The sequence below is a fragment of the Hemicordylus capensis genome, chromosome 12, assembly GCF_027244095.1.
Source record: "Hemicordylus capensis ecotype Gifberg chromosome 12, rHemCap1.1.pri, whole genome shotgun sequence".
Classification (NCBI taxonomy): Eukaryota; Metazoa; Chordata; class Lepidosauria; order Squamata; family Cordylidae; genus Hemicordylus; species Hemicordylus capensis.
The window spans coordinates 2,946,256-2,963,486 of record NC_069668.1 but is presented as its reverse complement, the minus strand read 5'-3'; the positions used below and the strand labels follow the sequence as shown (position 1 = coordinate 2,963,486).

Genomic DNA, 17,231 nt, shown 5'->3' with positions numbered 1-17,231 from the left:
GACAGTGAAGAAGATGCACTTCAAATGGTCACGCGAACGCAAGAACGCGAAACTATTCAACACCAATGAAAGAAAGCAGGCCTACAAGAAAGAACAAGTCAAGAACCGAGCAGAAAAATGGAAAATTAAGCCCCTGCATGGTCAATATTTGCACAATATAAGTGGAAAATCAGACATCACCAAGACCTGGCAATGGCTTAAGAATGGCAACTTGAAGAAAGATACAGAGGGTTTAATACTGGCTGCACAAGAACAGGCACTAAGAACAAATGCAATAAGAGCAAAAGTCGAAAAATCCACCACAAACAGCAAGTGCCGCCTTTGTAAAGAAGCAGATGAAACCGTGGACCACCTAATCAGCTGATGTAAGAAGATCGCACAGACTGACTACAAAGAAAGGCATGACAAGGTAGCAGGGATGATACACTGGAACATCTGCAAAATATACAAGCTACCTGTAGCCAAGAATTGGTGGGACCATCAAATTGAAAAAGTGGTAGAAAATGAAGATGTAAAAATATTTTGGGACTTCCGACTACAAACAGACAAACATCTGCCACAAAATACACCAGATATAACTGTAGTTGAGAAGAAAGAAAAACAAGTCAAAATAATCGACATAGCAATACCAGGGGATAGCAGAATAGAAGAAAAAGAAATAGAAAAAATCACCAAATACAAAGATCTACAAATTGAAATTGAAAGGCTGTGGCAGAAAAAGACCAAAATTATCCCAGTGGTAATTGGCACCCTGGGTGCAGTCCCAAAAGACATTGAAGAGCACTTCAACACCATAGGGGCCACAGAAATCACCACCAGCCAATTACAAAAAGCAGCTTTACTGGGAACAGCCTATATTTTGCGACGATATCTATAATAACCAACAGTATTGATGATAAAATTCAGCCATCCCAGGTCCTTGGGAACGACTCGATGTCTGGATAAAACAAACCAGTCAATAACACCTGTCTGACTGTGTAAACAAGAAATAATAATGTGAGGCACTACCTTGGTGTGGTTGTGGGGCTTGCGTGCTCTGAGGAAGGTGAGAGCTATGCCAGAGGTCCAACCATACTGGACAGGTCTCACCAGAGGAGCCAGACAAAGAGTGCCTCTCCCGTCAACAATATGGTGAGATGTAACTTTAATAAATCTATACCGGATCGGTCATTGCCCGGGTCAACAAGGACCACGCCAGGTGCTGGAGTCCCTGGACCTCTGGTGGCAGGTGGGCAATAGGACTCAGGATCTTCAGTTGAGCAACCAGGGCTGAAGACAGCAAAGTTACTGGAAGAAACGTAGCTTAACCGAAAAAAATATACGAAAAATGCCAACAAGGAAATAATGATCTGCTATTACAAGTCTAGTCCAACTAGAAGAGGTTATTTAAAAAGAATGTACCAAATTTGGAAAGAGAAGCATCCAGATACAGAAATAACAGAACAAAGGCTAGCAGACCAGAGAAGATTCATAATAAGAAATAAAGTATTCACAGGAGTTGAGCTGGAAGAACTGCAAAGAGCAACACAAGCTCAAGATATGGAAGAAGAATTACCACCAACTGAAGCAGTTGCTCAGGCGCAGGTGGAGGAGGTGTTGGAAATAGAGGATACCACTGTTGCTGAACTGTTTCAAAATCAAAACCAGGCAACCTCCCCTTTGCCTTCACCTCAAAAACCCAAATGCCGTTTAACAGAAAAGCAACAAGAACTAAAGCAAAAAATAACTGAGCACATGAACCAAACAACCACCAGGGTTCGACTTCCAGCTCTAAAAACAGTTGCCAAAAAACAACTTGTTCAGGTATTAAAAGATGTCAGTGCTGCACTTGCAGAAATAACAACCAATAATTTGCAAGAAACAAACCAACTAATGTACAGTGCAGCAACAATAACACAAGAGCTCGGATATAAGATCAGTGGACCTGTAAAAAAAGAAAGTAGTGCATCACCTAAATGGAAGATTAGATTAGAAAATAAAATCTCCAGGCTTAGCCATCAAACAGTAGAGGAGGAGAAAAGAGGCCTTGAAGAATATATCAAGGACAGTGAAGAAGATGCACTTCAAATGGTCAAGAACGCGAAACTATTCAACACCAATGAAAGAAAGCAGGCCTACAAGAAAGAACAAGTCAAGAACCGAGCAGAAAAATGGAAAATTAAGCCCCTGCATGGTCAATATTTGCACAATATAAGTGGAAAATCAGACATCACCAAGACCTGGCAATGGCTTAAGAATGGCAACTTGAAGAAAGATACAGAGGGTTTAATACTGGCTGCACAAGAACAGGCACTAAGAACAAATGCAATAAGAGCAAAAGTCAAAAAGTCAACAACAAACAGCAAGTGCCGCCTTTGTAAAGAAGCAGATGAAACCGTGGACCACCTCATCAGCTGTTGTAAAAAGATCGCACAGACTGACTACAAACAAAGACATGACAAAGTAGCAGGGATGATACACTGGAACATCTGCAAAATATACAAGCTACCTGTAGCCAAAAATTAGTGGGACCATACAATTGAAAAAGTGGTAGAAAATGAAGATGTAAAAATATTTTGGGACTTCCGACTACAAACAGACAAACATCTGCCACACAATACACCAGATATAACTGTAGTTGAGAAGAAAGAAAAACAAGTTAAAATAATCGACATAGCAATACCAGGGGATAGCAGAACAGAAGAAAAAGAAATAGAAAAGAATCACCAAATACAAAGATCTACAAATTGAAATTGAAAGGCTGTGGCAGAAGAAGACCAAAATAATCCCAGTAGTAATTGGCGCCCTAGGTGCAATCCCCAAACACCTTGAAGAGCACCTCAACACCATAGGGGCCACAGAAATCACCATCAGCCAACTACAAAAAGCAACTTTACTGGGGACAGCCTATATTCTATGACGATATCTATAACAACTGACAATAAAATTCAGCCATCCCAGGCCCTTGGGAAGGACTCGATGTCTGGATAAAACAAACCAGTCAATAACACCTGTCTGACTGTGTAAAAAAATAAGTAAGTAAGTAAGTAAGTAAGTAAATAAATAAATAATCAGCTTTGGTCAACGCGTCCTGAAGGCTCAGTCATGAATGAGTCGGGAGTGAGAAGACTGCTCTCTAGCCTCCCCCACTTGGACTGCAAATACACCTGCCCTCATCAGTTAGGATTTGGCCTCCTTTCCTTTCTGACTTGTGGGCCAGGCTTGTACCACATCCCTCGGGATCTCTTCCTTCCTAGGTTGTGTACCAGCTACCCGCAGAAATTCCTGGTTCCTGTCTGGATCACTGACAAGGAGCTGGAGAACGTGGCCACCTTCCGGTCTTGGAAGAGGATCCCAGTGGTGGTGTACAGGTATGTGGCCAGTCCAGTGGCAGCCGAAGGGACTGGTGGGGACTGGGGGCTGGAAGCTGCCAGCCTGCACATCTTTGCCAGCCAAAGGCTGATCACAGGGCCTGGTACTCACGCAGCCCTCCTTCCCATTTTCCTACACTTCTGAAAGAGCATCAGAGCTCCATTGAGATGTTCTGGAGAGGATAGTTCATTCTGTCCAAAGATCAAGGGCTTACATAGGAGCCTGCCTTATACCGAGTCAGACTGTTGGGCCCCCTAGCGCAGTATCGTCAGCTCTGACTGGCAGTGCCTCTCCGAAGCTTCAGGCCAGAGTCTCTCCCACCCCTACCTGGGGATGTTGCCAGGGAGTGAACCTGGGACCTCCTGTGTGCAAAGCTTTACTAATGAGCTGTGGCCCCCTCCTGTGAAATGGGAGGAGTAACTTTTTCTCCTAAATAGACACCTCTCTTGCCTTGCAGAGAAAACTGGACAGCTGTCTCTCTTTATGTTTTTTCCCCAAGTATGAACAGGCTTTATGTTTAAATTTTTAATCTCTTTGACCCAGTTCAGACCCTCAAGGCAGCTGACATCTATATTTAGATGCGGGCTATCCCAGCCTCCGAGCCAGATGAAAGCGCATCTTAAGCACATCTTGCAAAAGATGCTGCCGCGCAGGGCTACACGGTTTGGCCCCACCTGCAGAGGTTGGATTGCAACCCCATCATCCCTGATGGGAGTTCAATGTAAGCAAGTGTGAAGTGATGCACATTGGGGCAAAAAACACCAACTTCACATATACGTTGATGGGATCTGAGCTGTCGGTGACTGACCAGGAGAGGGATCTTGGGGTTAGGGTGGACAGCTCATTGAAAGTGTTGTCTCAGTGTGCAGCAGCTGTGAAAAAGGCCAATTCCATGCTAGGAGTCATTAGGAAGGGGATTGAAAATAAAACTGCTAATATTATAATGCCCTTGTACAAATCTATGGTGCAGCTGCATCTGGAGTACTGCGTACAGCTTTGGTCACCTTAAGAAGCTTTGGTCATCTTATGGATATTGTAGAACTGGAAAAGGTGCAGAAGAGGGCAACCAGGATGATCAGGGGCCTGGAGCACCTTCCTTATGAGGCAAGGATACAGCATCTGGGGCTTTTTAGTTTAGAAAAAAGACAACTAAGGGGAGACATGATTGAGGTGTATACAATTATGCATGGAGTGGAGAGGGTGGACAGAGAGAAATTTTTCTCCCTCTCTCACAACACTAGAACCAGGAGTCACCCCGTGAAACTGAAAGTCAGGAAATTTAGGACCGACAAGCGGAAGTCCTTTTTCACACAGCGCAGAATTAATCTATGGAATTCTTTGCCACAGGATGTAGTGACGGCCACCAGCTTGGATGTCTTTAAAAGGGGCTTAGACAGATTCATGGAGGACAAGGCTATCAATGGCTACTAGTCTTGTGGCTGTGGGCCACCTCCAGCCTCAGAGGCACAATGCCTCTCAATCCCAGTTGCAGGGGAGCAACAACAGGAGAGAGGGCAGGCCCTCACCTCTTACCTGTGGGCTCCCCAGAGGCATCTGGTGGGCCACTGTACGAAACAGGATGCTGGACTAAATGGGCCTTGTGCCTGATCCAGCAGGGCTGTTGTTCTCGGTTGTTGTTGCCTCTGGGTTATCCTTTCCCACTAGGTCCTAGGCAGGACAGATTTGATTTGCCAAAAGAGATTTGGCCACGCCTCCTTGGAGCTAGGGAGATAATCCCGCCCAGTTCTTTCTGTCCTCGCTCAGCTCCAGGCAGTCATTTTTTCCTTCAGCTCCGTTTTCTCAGCTCCACTTTTTCTCTTGTCTTGGTCCCAGTCGTGAGTTTTTTCTCGTGTCTTTGTCCTCTGTCACTCAACCTTTGTCTTCCTTGTTAAAAAAAATTTTTTTCTTTGCTGCACGAGCATGAGAGGGCGGAAGAGAAGGCTAAAATGGTGCGAAAGGAGGGAGCGCCGGCCATTTTAGAGCTTTCCAACCAGCACTTGGCAGAAGCTTTGTGTGGGGAATTACCTAACAGGGAGGCACCGGGGGTGCCTCTGGACTCAGTGAACGTGACTTTGGGACAAGCCAGCATGTCGGGAACTGGTGTTTCCTTGCCTGCTAACCCTAATATAGCCATGCCTAAGTCAGTGCCTCCCGAATGGCAGGCATGGTTTAAAAATGCGATCATAGAGACTATGTACCAAGTTAAACCTGTTAAGAAAGGGGAAAAAATATAGGAGGAGGAAGAGGGTCGTTTCTTCTTCTGAAAGTTCTTCCTCCAGTTCAGATGTTAGCCCCTCGCCCCAAAAGGCGAAAGCAAAGAAAAAGCACCTTAAGAGTAAAAAGGTCCACAAGACCATAAAGCACTTACCCTCCTCCCCTCACTCCTCTGGGATATCTGAACATGACTCGGGGGACCCCAATCCAAGTAACCCCAGACCAGCAAAACAAAGAATTCCCAATGCTTCGGATTCTGATGTAGGCAATAGTCCTTCCAACCCGGGAGGTCTGCCACAAGATCCAGAACTCCCCAACAGGGAGGAGGAAGAGTGGTCTGGAGGGGAGGACAATGAGGCCGTGTCGGTCTCGCAAAGGCTGTTCATGGCTGAGGATTACAATCCATTAATGTCCCAGATTATTAAAACAATAGGGCTCCATCAGAGCACACCTCCTGATACCGCCACTTCTGACAAAGGGGAGGTAGTTTTCCCAAGGGCAAAGCCTAAAGACATTCTGTTACCTTTTCCTAGCTTATTCACAGAGGTAGTGAAGCAGGAATGGCTACTCCCGGCGGCTAATAGGAAGCCTATGTCAGTGACTAATCGCTTCTATTCCTACCAGCAGGAACTGTCCGACCTGCTCAAGACGCCCTGCGCCGATGCTCCCATCACCCAACTAGTTTCCAATTCGCTGGTCCCACGGGATGGTGAGGTAACGCTAAAGGATCCAGCCAATAAGAAGGCTGAACTTGCTTTTAGGAGAGCGCATGACAACTCCTCATTGTCCACCCGAGCGGCCACTGCAGCCTCTATGGCCGCCAGAGCTTCCCTTTTGTGGCTGGATGGTCTACTTAATGACACGCCCTCTGACCCAGTTAAATTAAAGCAACAACTGGTCAAGGTGCAGAAGGCTCAGGCCTTGATAGCGGATGCTACCCTGGACTCAGTTAGGTTCTCCTCGAGAGTAGCGGCCGCATCAGTGTTGGGACGTCGCCACCTATGGCTAAAAAATTGGTCAGTTGACAATACGTCAAAGAGTAATTTGACTGCTGTGCCTTACGATGCGACCAAATTGTTTGGGGAGGCCGCCCATCCTAGTGGAATCATACAACAAGCGCAAGACTATGCCACTGGCTGGCCGTAAGTCCGACCGTGCGTTTAAGAGGGGGTTTTCTCAGTCACAGCCCTTTCGAAGTTCTCGCCCCTTCAGGGGCCGAGATAGAGACACCAGGCAACAGCGTGGTTCCTGGGGACACCAACGTTCCTCCTACAGGGGTCGGCCATTCTTCAAACCCCAGCCTTCTACAACCAAGCAAAAGTCAGGTCAATGACGCCCCTTTGGGATCCTTGGGGGGTTGCCTGGGGGGCTTCCTCCCCATCTGGGAGTCCTCCATAAAAGACAATTGGGTTCTTCAAATCATTTGCACGGGGTACAGAATAGAGTTGGACGCCTCTCCCCCCCACCCCCCCAGATTTCTTCCTACCCCAAGATCTCGATCTTGGCAAAAGCATTCAGAGATATCCCAGGCGATTCGTCACCTGTTGGATATTGGAGCGATAGAACCAGTTCCACCTGCTTAGGAGGGGAGAGGCGTCTATTCTATTTTATTCACCGTCCCCAAAAGAGACGGATCCCGGCGAGCAGTTTTGGACCTAAAATATGTCAACAGGTGGGTAAAGCAGGAGCGATTTCGCATGGACACGTTGCGGTCAATCACGGAGGCCCTACACCACCTGGACCTCTTGGCATCAATCAACCTCAAGGAGGCCTATCTACATATACCGATTCACCAGGAGAGCAGAAGGCTGCTGTGCTTCAAGTATGCAGGCCTGCACTTCCAATATGCAGCCCTTCTGTTCGGTCTCTCGTCGGCACCCAGAGTGTTCACCATATCTCGATGATTTGTGTCTCCAATCGCACTCCTACCCAGAGGCCCAGCGACACCTCTCAGTAACACTCTCAGAGCTGGAGCTCCACAGTTTTGTTGTCAATCGACCGAAAAGTCAACTAGTCCCATCTCACCAGCTTCGTCACCTGGGCGTTGTCATCGATTCAGAGAGGGATTGGCTCTTCCTTCCGCAGGACCGTTTCAAGATGATCGAGGAGGAAATACAGAGCGTACTGCAGTCCCCGTCCTCTTGGCTGCTATCTCTGGCAAGGATCTTGGGCCTGATGGTCGCCACGATAGAGGTTGTTTCGTGGGCACGCCTTCACTACAGACCCCTCCAGTGGTTCCTGCTCCCCCACCAGCTCTCTAATGCCCGGCGGAGGAAGGTGAGGCTCCAGTTGTCATCCACTCTCCGGAAGTCCCTGCGCTGGTGGCTCTCTCCAGTGAACCTGCTCCAGGGGAGGGAGTTTCTGGACTCTCCCAAGATCATAGTGACCACAGATGCCAGCAACAGGGGCTGGGGCGCCCATTGTCTCAGCCTGACAGCCCAAGGTCTGTGGTCAGACGCAGAAAAACGGCACAGCATAAACTGGAGGGAGCTGCTGGCCATTTGGCTAGTGCTGTTAGCCTTCCACTCGACAATCCGCAAGCGTCACGTGTTGGTAAAAACCGACAACATCACCGCAAAGGCGCATGTAAATCGGCAAGGGGGAACCCGCTCGAAGTCACTGCACCAGGAAGCGGTCAATTTGCTCTCTTGGGCAGAGAGGGAGCTAGGGTCATTGACAGCCCATCACGTGAAGGGAGACCTGAACGTCTTGGCAGACTGGCTCAGCAGGGAGGATGTACAGCCAGGGTAGTGGTCACTCCACCTGACCATCTTCCAAGCAATCATAAGGAAAATGGGGACTCCAGTAGTCAACCTCTTCGCATCTCCACTAAATGCACAACTGCCTCGGTTCATAACCAGGTTTCCATGCAGGAGGGCTGTGGCCTCGGATGCTCTATCGACGGAATGGCCGGCAGGCCTACTTTACGCCTGCCCTCCAACACCCCTGATAGCCAGGGTGCTGAGGAGAATACGACTCCTGAGAGTCCAAATTATATTAATAGCTCCATTCTGGCCATGTCGTCCTTGGTTCCCAGAGCTCCTACACCTGTCCACAGAGCCTCCCTGGGAACTCCCGGTACGTCCTGACTTGCTCTCCCAGGGTCCGTTACTACACCCTGATCCAGGGTGGTTAAGACTTGCCGCTTGGAGACTGAGTGGCAAACTTTGAGGCATTTTGGCTATTCAAATAAGGTTGTGGCCACTTTGTTGGCGTCGTGTAGACCTTCTACAAACCGCATATATCAATCCACCTGGAGGGCGTTTCTTCGTTGGTCTACCCGGCATTCCGTGCCTAGGGGCAGCACCAATTTACGCCACCTCCTTCTGTTCCTGCAGGAGGGTTTGGAGAAAGATTTGCGTCCAAACACTTTAAAACGCCAGGCAGCTTCCCTAGTAGGTCTGATATCAGGGAATAGGTCAGACACTTGGCAAACCTATCCACACCTAAAACGTTTTCTCCGAGGAGCAACTCTGTTGTCCCCGCCAACGGTTCACCGTTTTCTGTCGTGGGACTTACATGTTTTAAAAGTGCTTCAAAGGGCACCATTTGAACCAATTGCAAGTATTCTGCTCAGGGTGCTATCTTTTAAACTTGCTTTTCTAGTGGCAATAACCTCGGCAAGGCGGGTCTCAGAGTTGAGGGCTCTGTCCATACACAAGTCATTCTGCATCTTCTCCAAGGAAGCTGTGAGACTGATTCTGGACCACTTCGTCAGACCAAAAGTCTCGTCAGTGTTCCACCAGTCTCAAGACGTCTTCCTCCCCTCGTTCTGCCCTCATCCAGTACATGAGAGGGAAAAGTTGTGGCACAAGCTAGACGTCCGGCGATGCCTCAAAAAATACATTAAGGGCACAGCTTCCTTTCGGACCACGGACAAGATGTTTGTTTCTTTCCATCCTCGGTCCTTAGGCTCCGCCGTGACTTTGCCAACTATCACCCGCTGGATACGGGCATGCATCGCGTTAGCATATGAGGTGCAGCATGTCACACCACCATTAAACATATCGGCGCACTCTACAAGGGCGGCAGCTACTTCAGCAGCATTCTCGTCTACTGCACCAGCCCAGGACAATTGTAGAGCGGCCACCTGGTCCACTCCTTCCACATTTACCAGACATTATAAAATTGAAACCTATGCTACCATCCAGGCCGCGTTTGGCAGAAGGGTGCTTCAGCGGGTCCTCCCTCGGGAGTAGGCCAGAGCGCACCCGCCCCATATTGTGGACAAGCTGTGGTATGTCCCAGAGGTGTCCCTGGCAACAACCGAGAACGGAGCATTGGTTTCACTTACCGTGAAGGCTTCTTCTGGTTGGTCACACCAGGGACACCTCGACCCACCCAGTTTGGCGCTCCTGGCCTCTTCCCGATGGAGGTTCTTTCCGCCTAAATTCCTGGGTCTCCGTAGGGGCTTGACATTGCCTTCTGTGGTTACTGTTGTACACTTACTTCAGTCTAATTTTTACTGTTAGCACCTGTTGTTTTCCTTGGTTGTACCGTTTGGTTCTATTCTTGCTGTATGTCTGTTTTCTTGGACAAAAGAACTGGGAGGGGTTATCTCCCTAGCACCAAGGAGGCGTGGCCAAATCTTGGCAAATCAAATCTGTCCTGCCTAGGATCTAGTGGGAAAGGATAACCCAGAGGTGTCCCTGGCAACACCAACCAGAAGAAGCCTTCACGGTAAGTGAAACCAATGCTCCGTTCTGTTCTCATGACTACTGGCCAGTGTAGCTGGGGATGATGTAGTCCAGCAATGGTTGTGCCACCGTGTGCGAGGAGAAGGCCTCCTCCTTGCTAGTTTGACGGAGACGGAGTCGTCGAGCCTGGCTTGCTGAGACAAGCCCCCGGGCTCAGGGACACGCCTTCTCTTTCAGACACCTGCGCAATGGGGCGGTGATTGCCCGCTGCAGCCAGCCCGAGATCAGCTGGTGGGGCTGGCGCAACGCCGACGACGAGTACCTCGTGACCTCCATTGCCAAAGCCTGTGCCTTGAACCCTGGGCAGAGGGTGGCTGGCGGGGCGCTGCACACCGGGCTCACAGATGGGAACGAAGCCTGCGATGCCGGGTTTGGTGAGTAAGAGGCGCTTGGTCCCTCCTCCGGTGATGCAGGGACTTTGCTATGCTGGGTTTGGAGAGTGAGAGGCGCCTTGTCCCTCCTCCCCACCATGTGGGGGCTGGCTGGGCCTTGGGCCTGATCCTGCAAGGCTTTGCTTCCGTTCTTCCTGCTCCTGAACTGCTTGACACAGTCCTCGCTCCTGTCACCAGGGCAGTGTCTAATTTCTAGTGACTTGTGGCAGTTGTGGAACTGAATAGGACTCCAGGATCCCGTTTAGGGCTCTCTGCCTACCAGTAACCCCCAGAGCAGCCCGTCCATTTCGGGCCACAGCCTGCCTCCAACCGGGGCTGCTGATCCACTGCCTGGAGGTTCAGCGGGGCAGAGACCTCCAGATGCCCCTGAGGATCGTACTGAAGTAGCAACCTTTCTGATCCCAGAGAGAGGCCCCAAGAGAGGCTGGAGCCCTAAAGTTGCATCTGGATATCAGTATTTGGTCTCCCCAGTGGCAGCAAGCAAGGAAGAAAGAAAGATCTCTCTTGTATCCAACTCTGGTGACCCCAGCTGATGAGACACCCCCCTTCCCCCACCCCTAGTACAAGTCTCCTTGTACAATTACACTGAATTCCTCTTCTGCTGCTTCAGCTGCTGACAAACCTCATCCAACTTGCTCAGCATATCTTCCTGGTCCTCTGGAACATAGGGCGCAGCCTTGAGTCAGGCCTTTGTTCCGTCTAGCTCATTATTGTTTGCTCTGACTGGCAGCAACTCTGCAGGGTCTCGGACAAGGATGTATTTCCCAGCCCTTCCTGGGAATGCTGCCACGGATTTAGCCAGGGACCTTCTGAGTGCCAAACAGATGCTCTTCCACTGAGCTATGGCCCTGTCCTCTAAGGGGAATTTCTTGTAGCACTCACATGCAGTCTCCCATCCAAATGCAGACCGAGGCAGACCCTGCTGAGCAGAGTGGACCATTCAGGTTTGCTACTACCAGACCGGCTTTCGACCCCTGCTCGAACCTCCCCCCCACCCCGAGCTCCATATTGCTAGACAGCCTGCATTGCATCCGTGCCTCGTCCGGGGCCAGAATAACCAGACCGCCCTCTCTGCAGATTCGTCGCTGATGGCATGTTCGAGTGTGGAGTGTTCGGCGACGCCGCAGAAGCTGCTGATTCTGGACGCCCGGTCCTACACAGCGGCCGTTGCCAACCGAGCCAAGGGAGGAGGCTGCGAATGTGAAGGTACAGGCAGACCCCCTCAGGCATGCTAGCCCTCACTTGCTGCACTTCTCAGACCCACCGAAGGCCTGTCCTTTAAGTTGCCTTCAAAGAAAAGATTTGACTTATGTATTTATACCTTGCTTTTCGACCACAATTCCTGGCAGCTGAATCGGGAGCACGTACAGCTCCCAAAGCTGGGCGGGACACTTAGCCTACCCAGTTTTCGATTCTGCAACCCGCCCTACCGGTGTCCCCTTCAACAGGTTGTTGACTGCAACTCCCAGAATCCCCAGCTGCAGTGGCTTTTGCTTGGGGATCGTGGGGGTTGTAGTCAACAACATCTGGGCATCCCTTCTAGAAGAAACACTGAGCCCTACTGGTTCTTATTCTGGAGAGCCATCTGCCAGAAATTCTGTAGCATAATCCTGTACTGAGCAAGGAACTGGCCTAGCTGCTTGCTCTCTGGCCAGCTCCTAGCTTTCTGCCACAGGATGGGGTGATGGCCACTAGCTTGGATGGCTTCAAAAGGGGCTTAGACAAAGTCACAGAGAGCAGGGCTATCGGTGGCGACTAGTCTGGTGGCTCTGGGCCACCTCCAGCCGCAGAGACACGATGCCTCCGAATCCCAGTTGCAGGGCAGCAACAGCAGGAGAGAGGGCATGCCCTCACCTCTTGCCTGTGGGCTTCTCAGAGGCATCTGGTGGGCCACTGGGTGAAACAGGATGCTGGACCAGATAGGCCTTGGGCCTATGGCCATCCAGACTAGTAGCCATTGATAGACCTGTCCTCTCTGAATTAGTGATGACGACCAACAGGGCTGTTCTTAGGTTCTAGAAGGCCGCCAAGGTCCCTGTCCACTCTCAAATTCTCTCTTCTGTGACTTGGTTGGTTTTTAACTTGACTGACACCAGCACCCAGTTGACGTCCCCTCTCCTCCCCGTTGTGTTTCAGAGTATTACCCCAACTGCGAAGTGGTGTTCATGGGCATGGCCAACATCCATTCCATCCGGAACAGCTTCCAGTATCTGCGGGCAGTCTGCAGTCAGATGCCAGACCCCAGCAAGTAAGTGCCAGTCATTGCGGGGTTGATGGTTCACACCATAAGGACTTCCTGCTGTTGAAACTCTGGGGGATTGACATGAAGAAGAGGCATACTGTGGGACAGAGAGCCTTTGCCTCTGAACTGTCCAACTTGTTCTGTTTGCCGGGAGGGCTTTGGTAGGGATAAATAATATTTTTAGAGTAGAAGGCCTGTGTGGAGGCATGGCAGAGATTTCTAACATTCTCAGTGATAGGAAGAACATTCAGAGTGGATAGAAGGAACTTTTTCCTGTCTTCCTCTTAAGAACTCAGGGTCACCAGTGAAATGGATTAAGTCCATGAGCCAACTGGGGTGGTCTCTGAGGGGAAAGATCCTCATTGTGGGGGTTTTTGTTTTTGTTTTTTGACAAGGTCTACACCCTTAGAGACGGGAAAGAGGTGGCTGTTTCAGCTTTCTGTATGTTACCGTGCTTGGTCCTGACCCCTGGGCCTGCGGCAGCCACAGTTCTGATGGGGTTTTAAAAGCTCTGAGACGTTTTTAAGAGACTGCTACTGGGGACTGTGGGACTCACACCTGGCCGTAGTTCAAAGAGGATGCTAATTTCCTCCCCTCTGGGGGGTGAGAGGCAAAGTGTGGCTCTATCTCCTGTGTCAGATAAGGTTAGGAAAGGGGTGAACTCTCCCTTCAAGATGATGGGAGGTCTGCGTCTGTCACATTTCTCCCCACACAAGCTTCTGAGCAGGGGCGCTGTTCACTTTTGGACACGGTCCTTGATCTGAACAGAAACCCAGCCTTTCTAACCGTCTTGGTCCACGACCTCAAATAACATATATATAGGAAAGATGAAATGTGAAGTCTTTCACACAGTGCATAATTCAGTGATGAAATTTGCTGCTGTGGGATGTGATAGAAGACCAGCCCTGCTGGATCAGGCCTCAAACCTATCCAGTCCAGCACCCTGTTCCTGTTCAGCACCCTGTTCCACCGTGGCCCTCTGGGAAGCCCACAGGCTGGAAATGAAGGCCTGCCCCCTCTCTCTGCTCCCACTCCCCTGCAACTGCTGTGCAAAGGCCTCCTGCCTCTGAGGCTGGAGGTGGCCTATAGCCATCCAGACTAGTAGCCATTGATAGACCTGTCCTCTTAGAATTAGTGATGATAACCACTAGCTTGGATGGCTTTTTCCAGGGTTAAGCAAACAGAACCTCCATGTACAAAGGCAGTTTATCTCTGCAAGGCAGGTACTGGGGTCGATGAGAGCCATGCCTTGTGCCAATCTCAGGTATTCAAAACTCTGCAGCCTTAAAGGATTCCTTTTTGTTGGTTGGGGTTCTAATGGTCTCCTTCCACGGGTCCTTTTCAGCTGGCTGTCCGCTCTGGAGAGCACCAAGTGGCTGCAGCATCTCTCTGTCATGCTGAAGACGGCGGTGTTGGTCTCCAACGCGGTCAACCGGGAGGGACGCCCCGTGCTGGTTCACTGCTCAGACGGCTGGGACAGAACCCCCCAGATCGTTGCCCTGGCGAAGATTCTGCTGGACCCCTATTACAGGACCATGGAGGTACAACACCTTGGTTACCTTTGCAGCTCCCAGGTGTGTAGACTGAAGGGCGGAAGGGCCATTTTCAGGGGAATCTGGCCTGGGTCAGTCAGCGTGGTATGTCCATTCTGAGGGTAACAGAATCAGGCATGTTTCCGCTTTTTCAATGAGTGTTGCCAGAAGCACATTTTCCGGTTGAGATTAGATGTACCCACTGGCAAAAGAACATCTCCTGCTCCCAGTGGGTATATACCATATCAACTTGAAAATGTGCTTATGGCTCCAGTTATGGAAGAAGTGGCAACATGCCTGATTCCGTTACCCTCGGGACGGCCCTTAAGTTCTTTTCCAAAACAGCCCTATGTGCACACGATGGTCACATTTCTCCCGGCTTCTTTGTCCCTTTCGCTGACGGGGGACACGTTTCCCATGGGGAGGCAGTACGTGTTCATCTTGTTCAGTGCTCTAGAAGCAGCCCGTCTTTCCATAAAATGAGAACCACCATCCTTTTTAAATTTCAGGTTTCATAGGAGCAAATAGCAGGCCACGTACTGCTCTGGGTTGACTTAGTGTTATTTCAAGTAGGCACCTTACAGCGTTTCATAGGTTCCCCCAAAGATCTTTCAGTCTAAAAAAGTCAGTGGGGAAGAGAAAAGAAAGCGGGCGGGAGGGAGGCAGCAAGAGGTGAATGTTGGCAAATATAGCTATATAAACTTAAGCTTGGTCGCAGGTGGGAATAATAGCTCAGTGGAAGAGCATCGGCTTTGCATGCAGAAGGTCCCAGGTTCAATCCCTGGCAGCATCTCCGGGTAGGGCTGGGAGAGATGCCTGCCTGAAACCTTGGGGAGCTGCTGCCAGTCAGTGCAGACAGTGCTGAACTAGAGGGACCAAGGGTCTGACTTGGTAGAAGGCAGGTTCCTGTGTAGGCAAGGAGTGTAGCTTAGGAGTAGAGCATCTGCTTTGCATGCAGAAGGTCCCAGGTTGAATCCCTGGCAACATCTTATATACCGCTGAAAAACAGCATATACACATATTCGTAGAGCTGGGAGAGACACCTGTGTGAATCCTTGGAGAAGATGCTGCCAGTCAGAGTGAACAGCACTGAGCTTGAGAGACCAAGGGTCTGACTCTGAATAAGGCAGCTTTCTGTTTCCCTCTGAAGTTCCAGAGATTAAGCCAAGGATTTTCTGCAAAAGGTGGGCTTTGAGGAAAGATTGGAAGAATGAGGGAGAGATGGCACCACGTGCACGTTTAGGGAAGCAGGTTGCCAACATACGGGGCAGCAAGGGAGGACGGGCAGTGTCCTATTAAAGAGCAAGACCTCCCGGTCTTGAAAAACAAGGGCAGAAAGAGGATGGGACAGGGCTGGGGAAGAGAGGAAGCCGCGGAGTGAATTTGAGGAAGGGTGTCGTGAGATGCAAGAAGGAAGTGATGTCGGCAGCTAGGGGCGATGGCTTCCTGCCCCTTTCTTGTAGCCTGCCCAGAGGGTACCGGGTGCTGAGGTGCTTTTAGGTGCTTGAAAGACCCAGGCCCACAGCTCCCCCCACCTTATTAATTAAAGGCATAAGGAGACAAGTGCTGTATTGGGGGCTAAAGCGTCTGTTTTGTCCTCAGCACAGCACCTTGTAGGGAGGGGGCTGATGAAAAGCAGGTGTTGTTGGTGGAGCAGCAGCAGAGGTGATCAGCCAAGATTGAGGGCCCGGAGCCCTTCAGCAGAAGCCTGAGCCTCCTAATGACGCCTCTGGCGGAACCATTCCCCTCTCGGCAGGGTTTCCAAGTGCTGGTGGAATCAGACTGGCTGGACTTCGGCCACAAGTTTGGCGACCGCTGCGGCCACCAGGAGAAGGCGGAGGACCAGAACGAGCAGTGCCCCGTCTTCCTGCAGTGGCTTGACTCCGTCCACCAGCTGCTCAAGCAGTTCCCTTGCCTTTTTGAGTTCAACGAAGCGTTCTTGGTAAGCACCGCCCTGCAGAAGAGGAGAGGCATCTGGTTTTATTAGGGCCGACTTCTGCCTGAAACCCTGGAGAGCCGCTGCCAGTCAGTGTGGGCAGGACGGAGTGAGGCGGGCCGAGGGTCTGGCTCAGCAAGCGGCAGCTTCCGCTGTCCCGATGCAGTGTGGAGGCTTTTGCATTCTGGGGGGGAAGCCTGAGTCTGAGTGAAGGAGGGCTGTCACGGGGCTGCAATGCTCTCCTCACCCCTCTCTCTCGGGCCCCCAGGTGAAGTTGGTGCAGCACACCTACTCCTGCCTTTACGGGACCTTCCTGGGCAACAGCCCCTGCGAGCGTGAGCTGCACAACATTGCCAAGCGCACCTGCTCCGTCTGGTCCCTCCTGCGTGCCGGCAACAAGAACTTCCACAACCTGCTCTACATGCCTGGGAGCGAGCAGGTGAGTGGGAGCACGGTGCCCGGAGGAGGAGGGTGGCGGCGGCGTGGTCCTGCCCCGATCCTCACTCTGCGCTCCTCTCCCCCCAACTCCAGGTGCTGCATCCTGTGTGCCACGTGCGCGCGCTGCACCTCTGGACGGCGGTGTACTTCCCAGCCTCATCCCCGTGCCCACTGGGGGAAGAGGGCATGGAGCTTTACCTGCCTTCTGGAGCCCAAAGCCAGGAGTTTAGCAGCCGCTCTCTTGACAGGTAGGTAGGAGAAAACCTGTCCAGTTCTGCGGGTTTGGGAAGTCAGGGCTTCTGAGCACTGTTCCCCGGAACAGGGATTCCTAGATGGGGTGGGCATTGCATGGGATGGTGGGTGTTGTAGTCCACCACGTCTGGGAATGCCTGTCCCAGGAACACTGCTTCTGAAGATGTCCGGTTGCAC

General features: G+C 50.8%; 1 protein-coding gene across 2 annotated transcripts in view; it reads left to right on the top strand.

The window, feature by feature from the left end:
* MTMR4 (myotubularin related protein 4) overlaps positions 1-17,231 on the top strand; it is a 57,852-nt gene that overhangs the window by 26,341 nt on the left and 14,280 nt on the right. For both annotated transcript variants that reach the window (XM_053275080.1, XM_053275081.1), the window contains 8 exons: positions 3,237-3,350; positions 10,440-10,636; positions 11,732-11,860; positions 12,791-12,902; positions 14,242-14,437; positions 16,185-16,370; positions 16,633-16,803; positions 16,896-17,050. In XM_053275080.1, the coding sequence (XP_053131055.1) occupies positions 3,237-3,350; positions 10,440-10,636; positions 11,732-11,860; positions 12,791-12,902; positions 14,242-14,437; positions 16,185-16,370; positions 16,633-16,803; positions 16,896-17,050 (1,260 nt within the window). The remainder of the gene's footprint in view (positions 1-3,236; positions 3,351-10,439; positions 10,637-11,731; positions 11,861-12,790; positions 12,903-14,241; positions 14,438-16,184; positions 16,371-16,632; positions 16,804-16,895; positions 17,051-17,231) is intronic.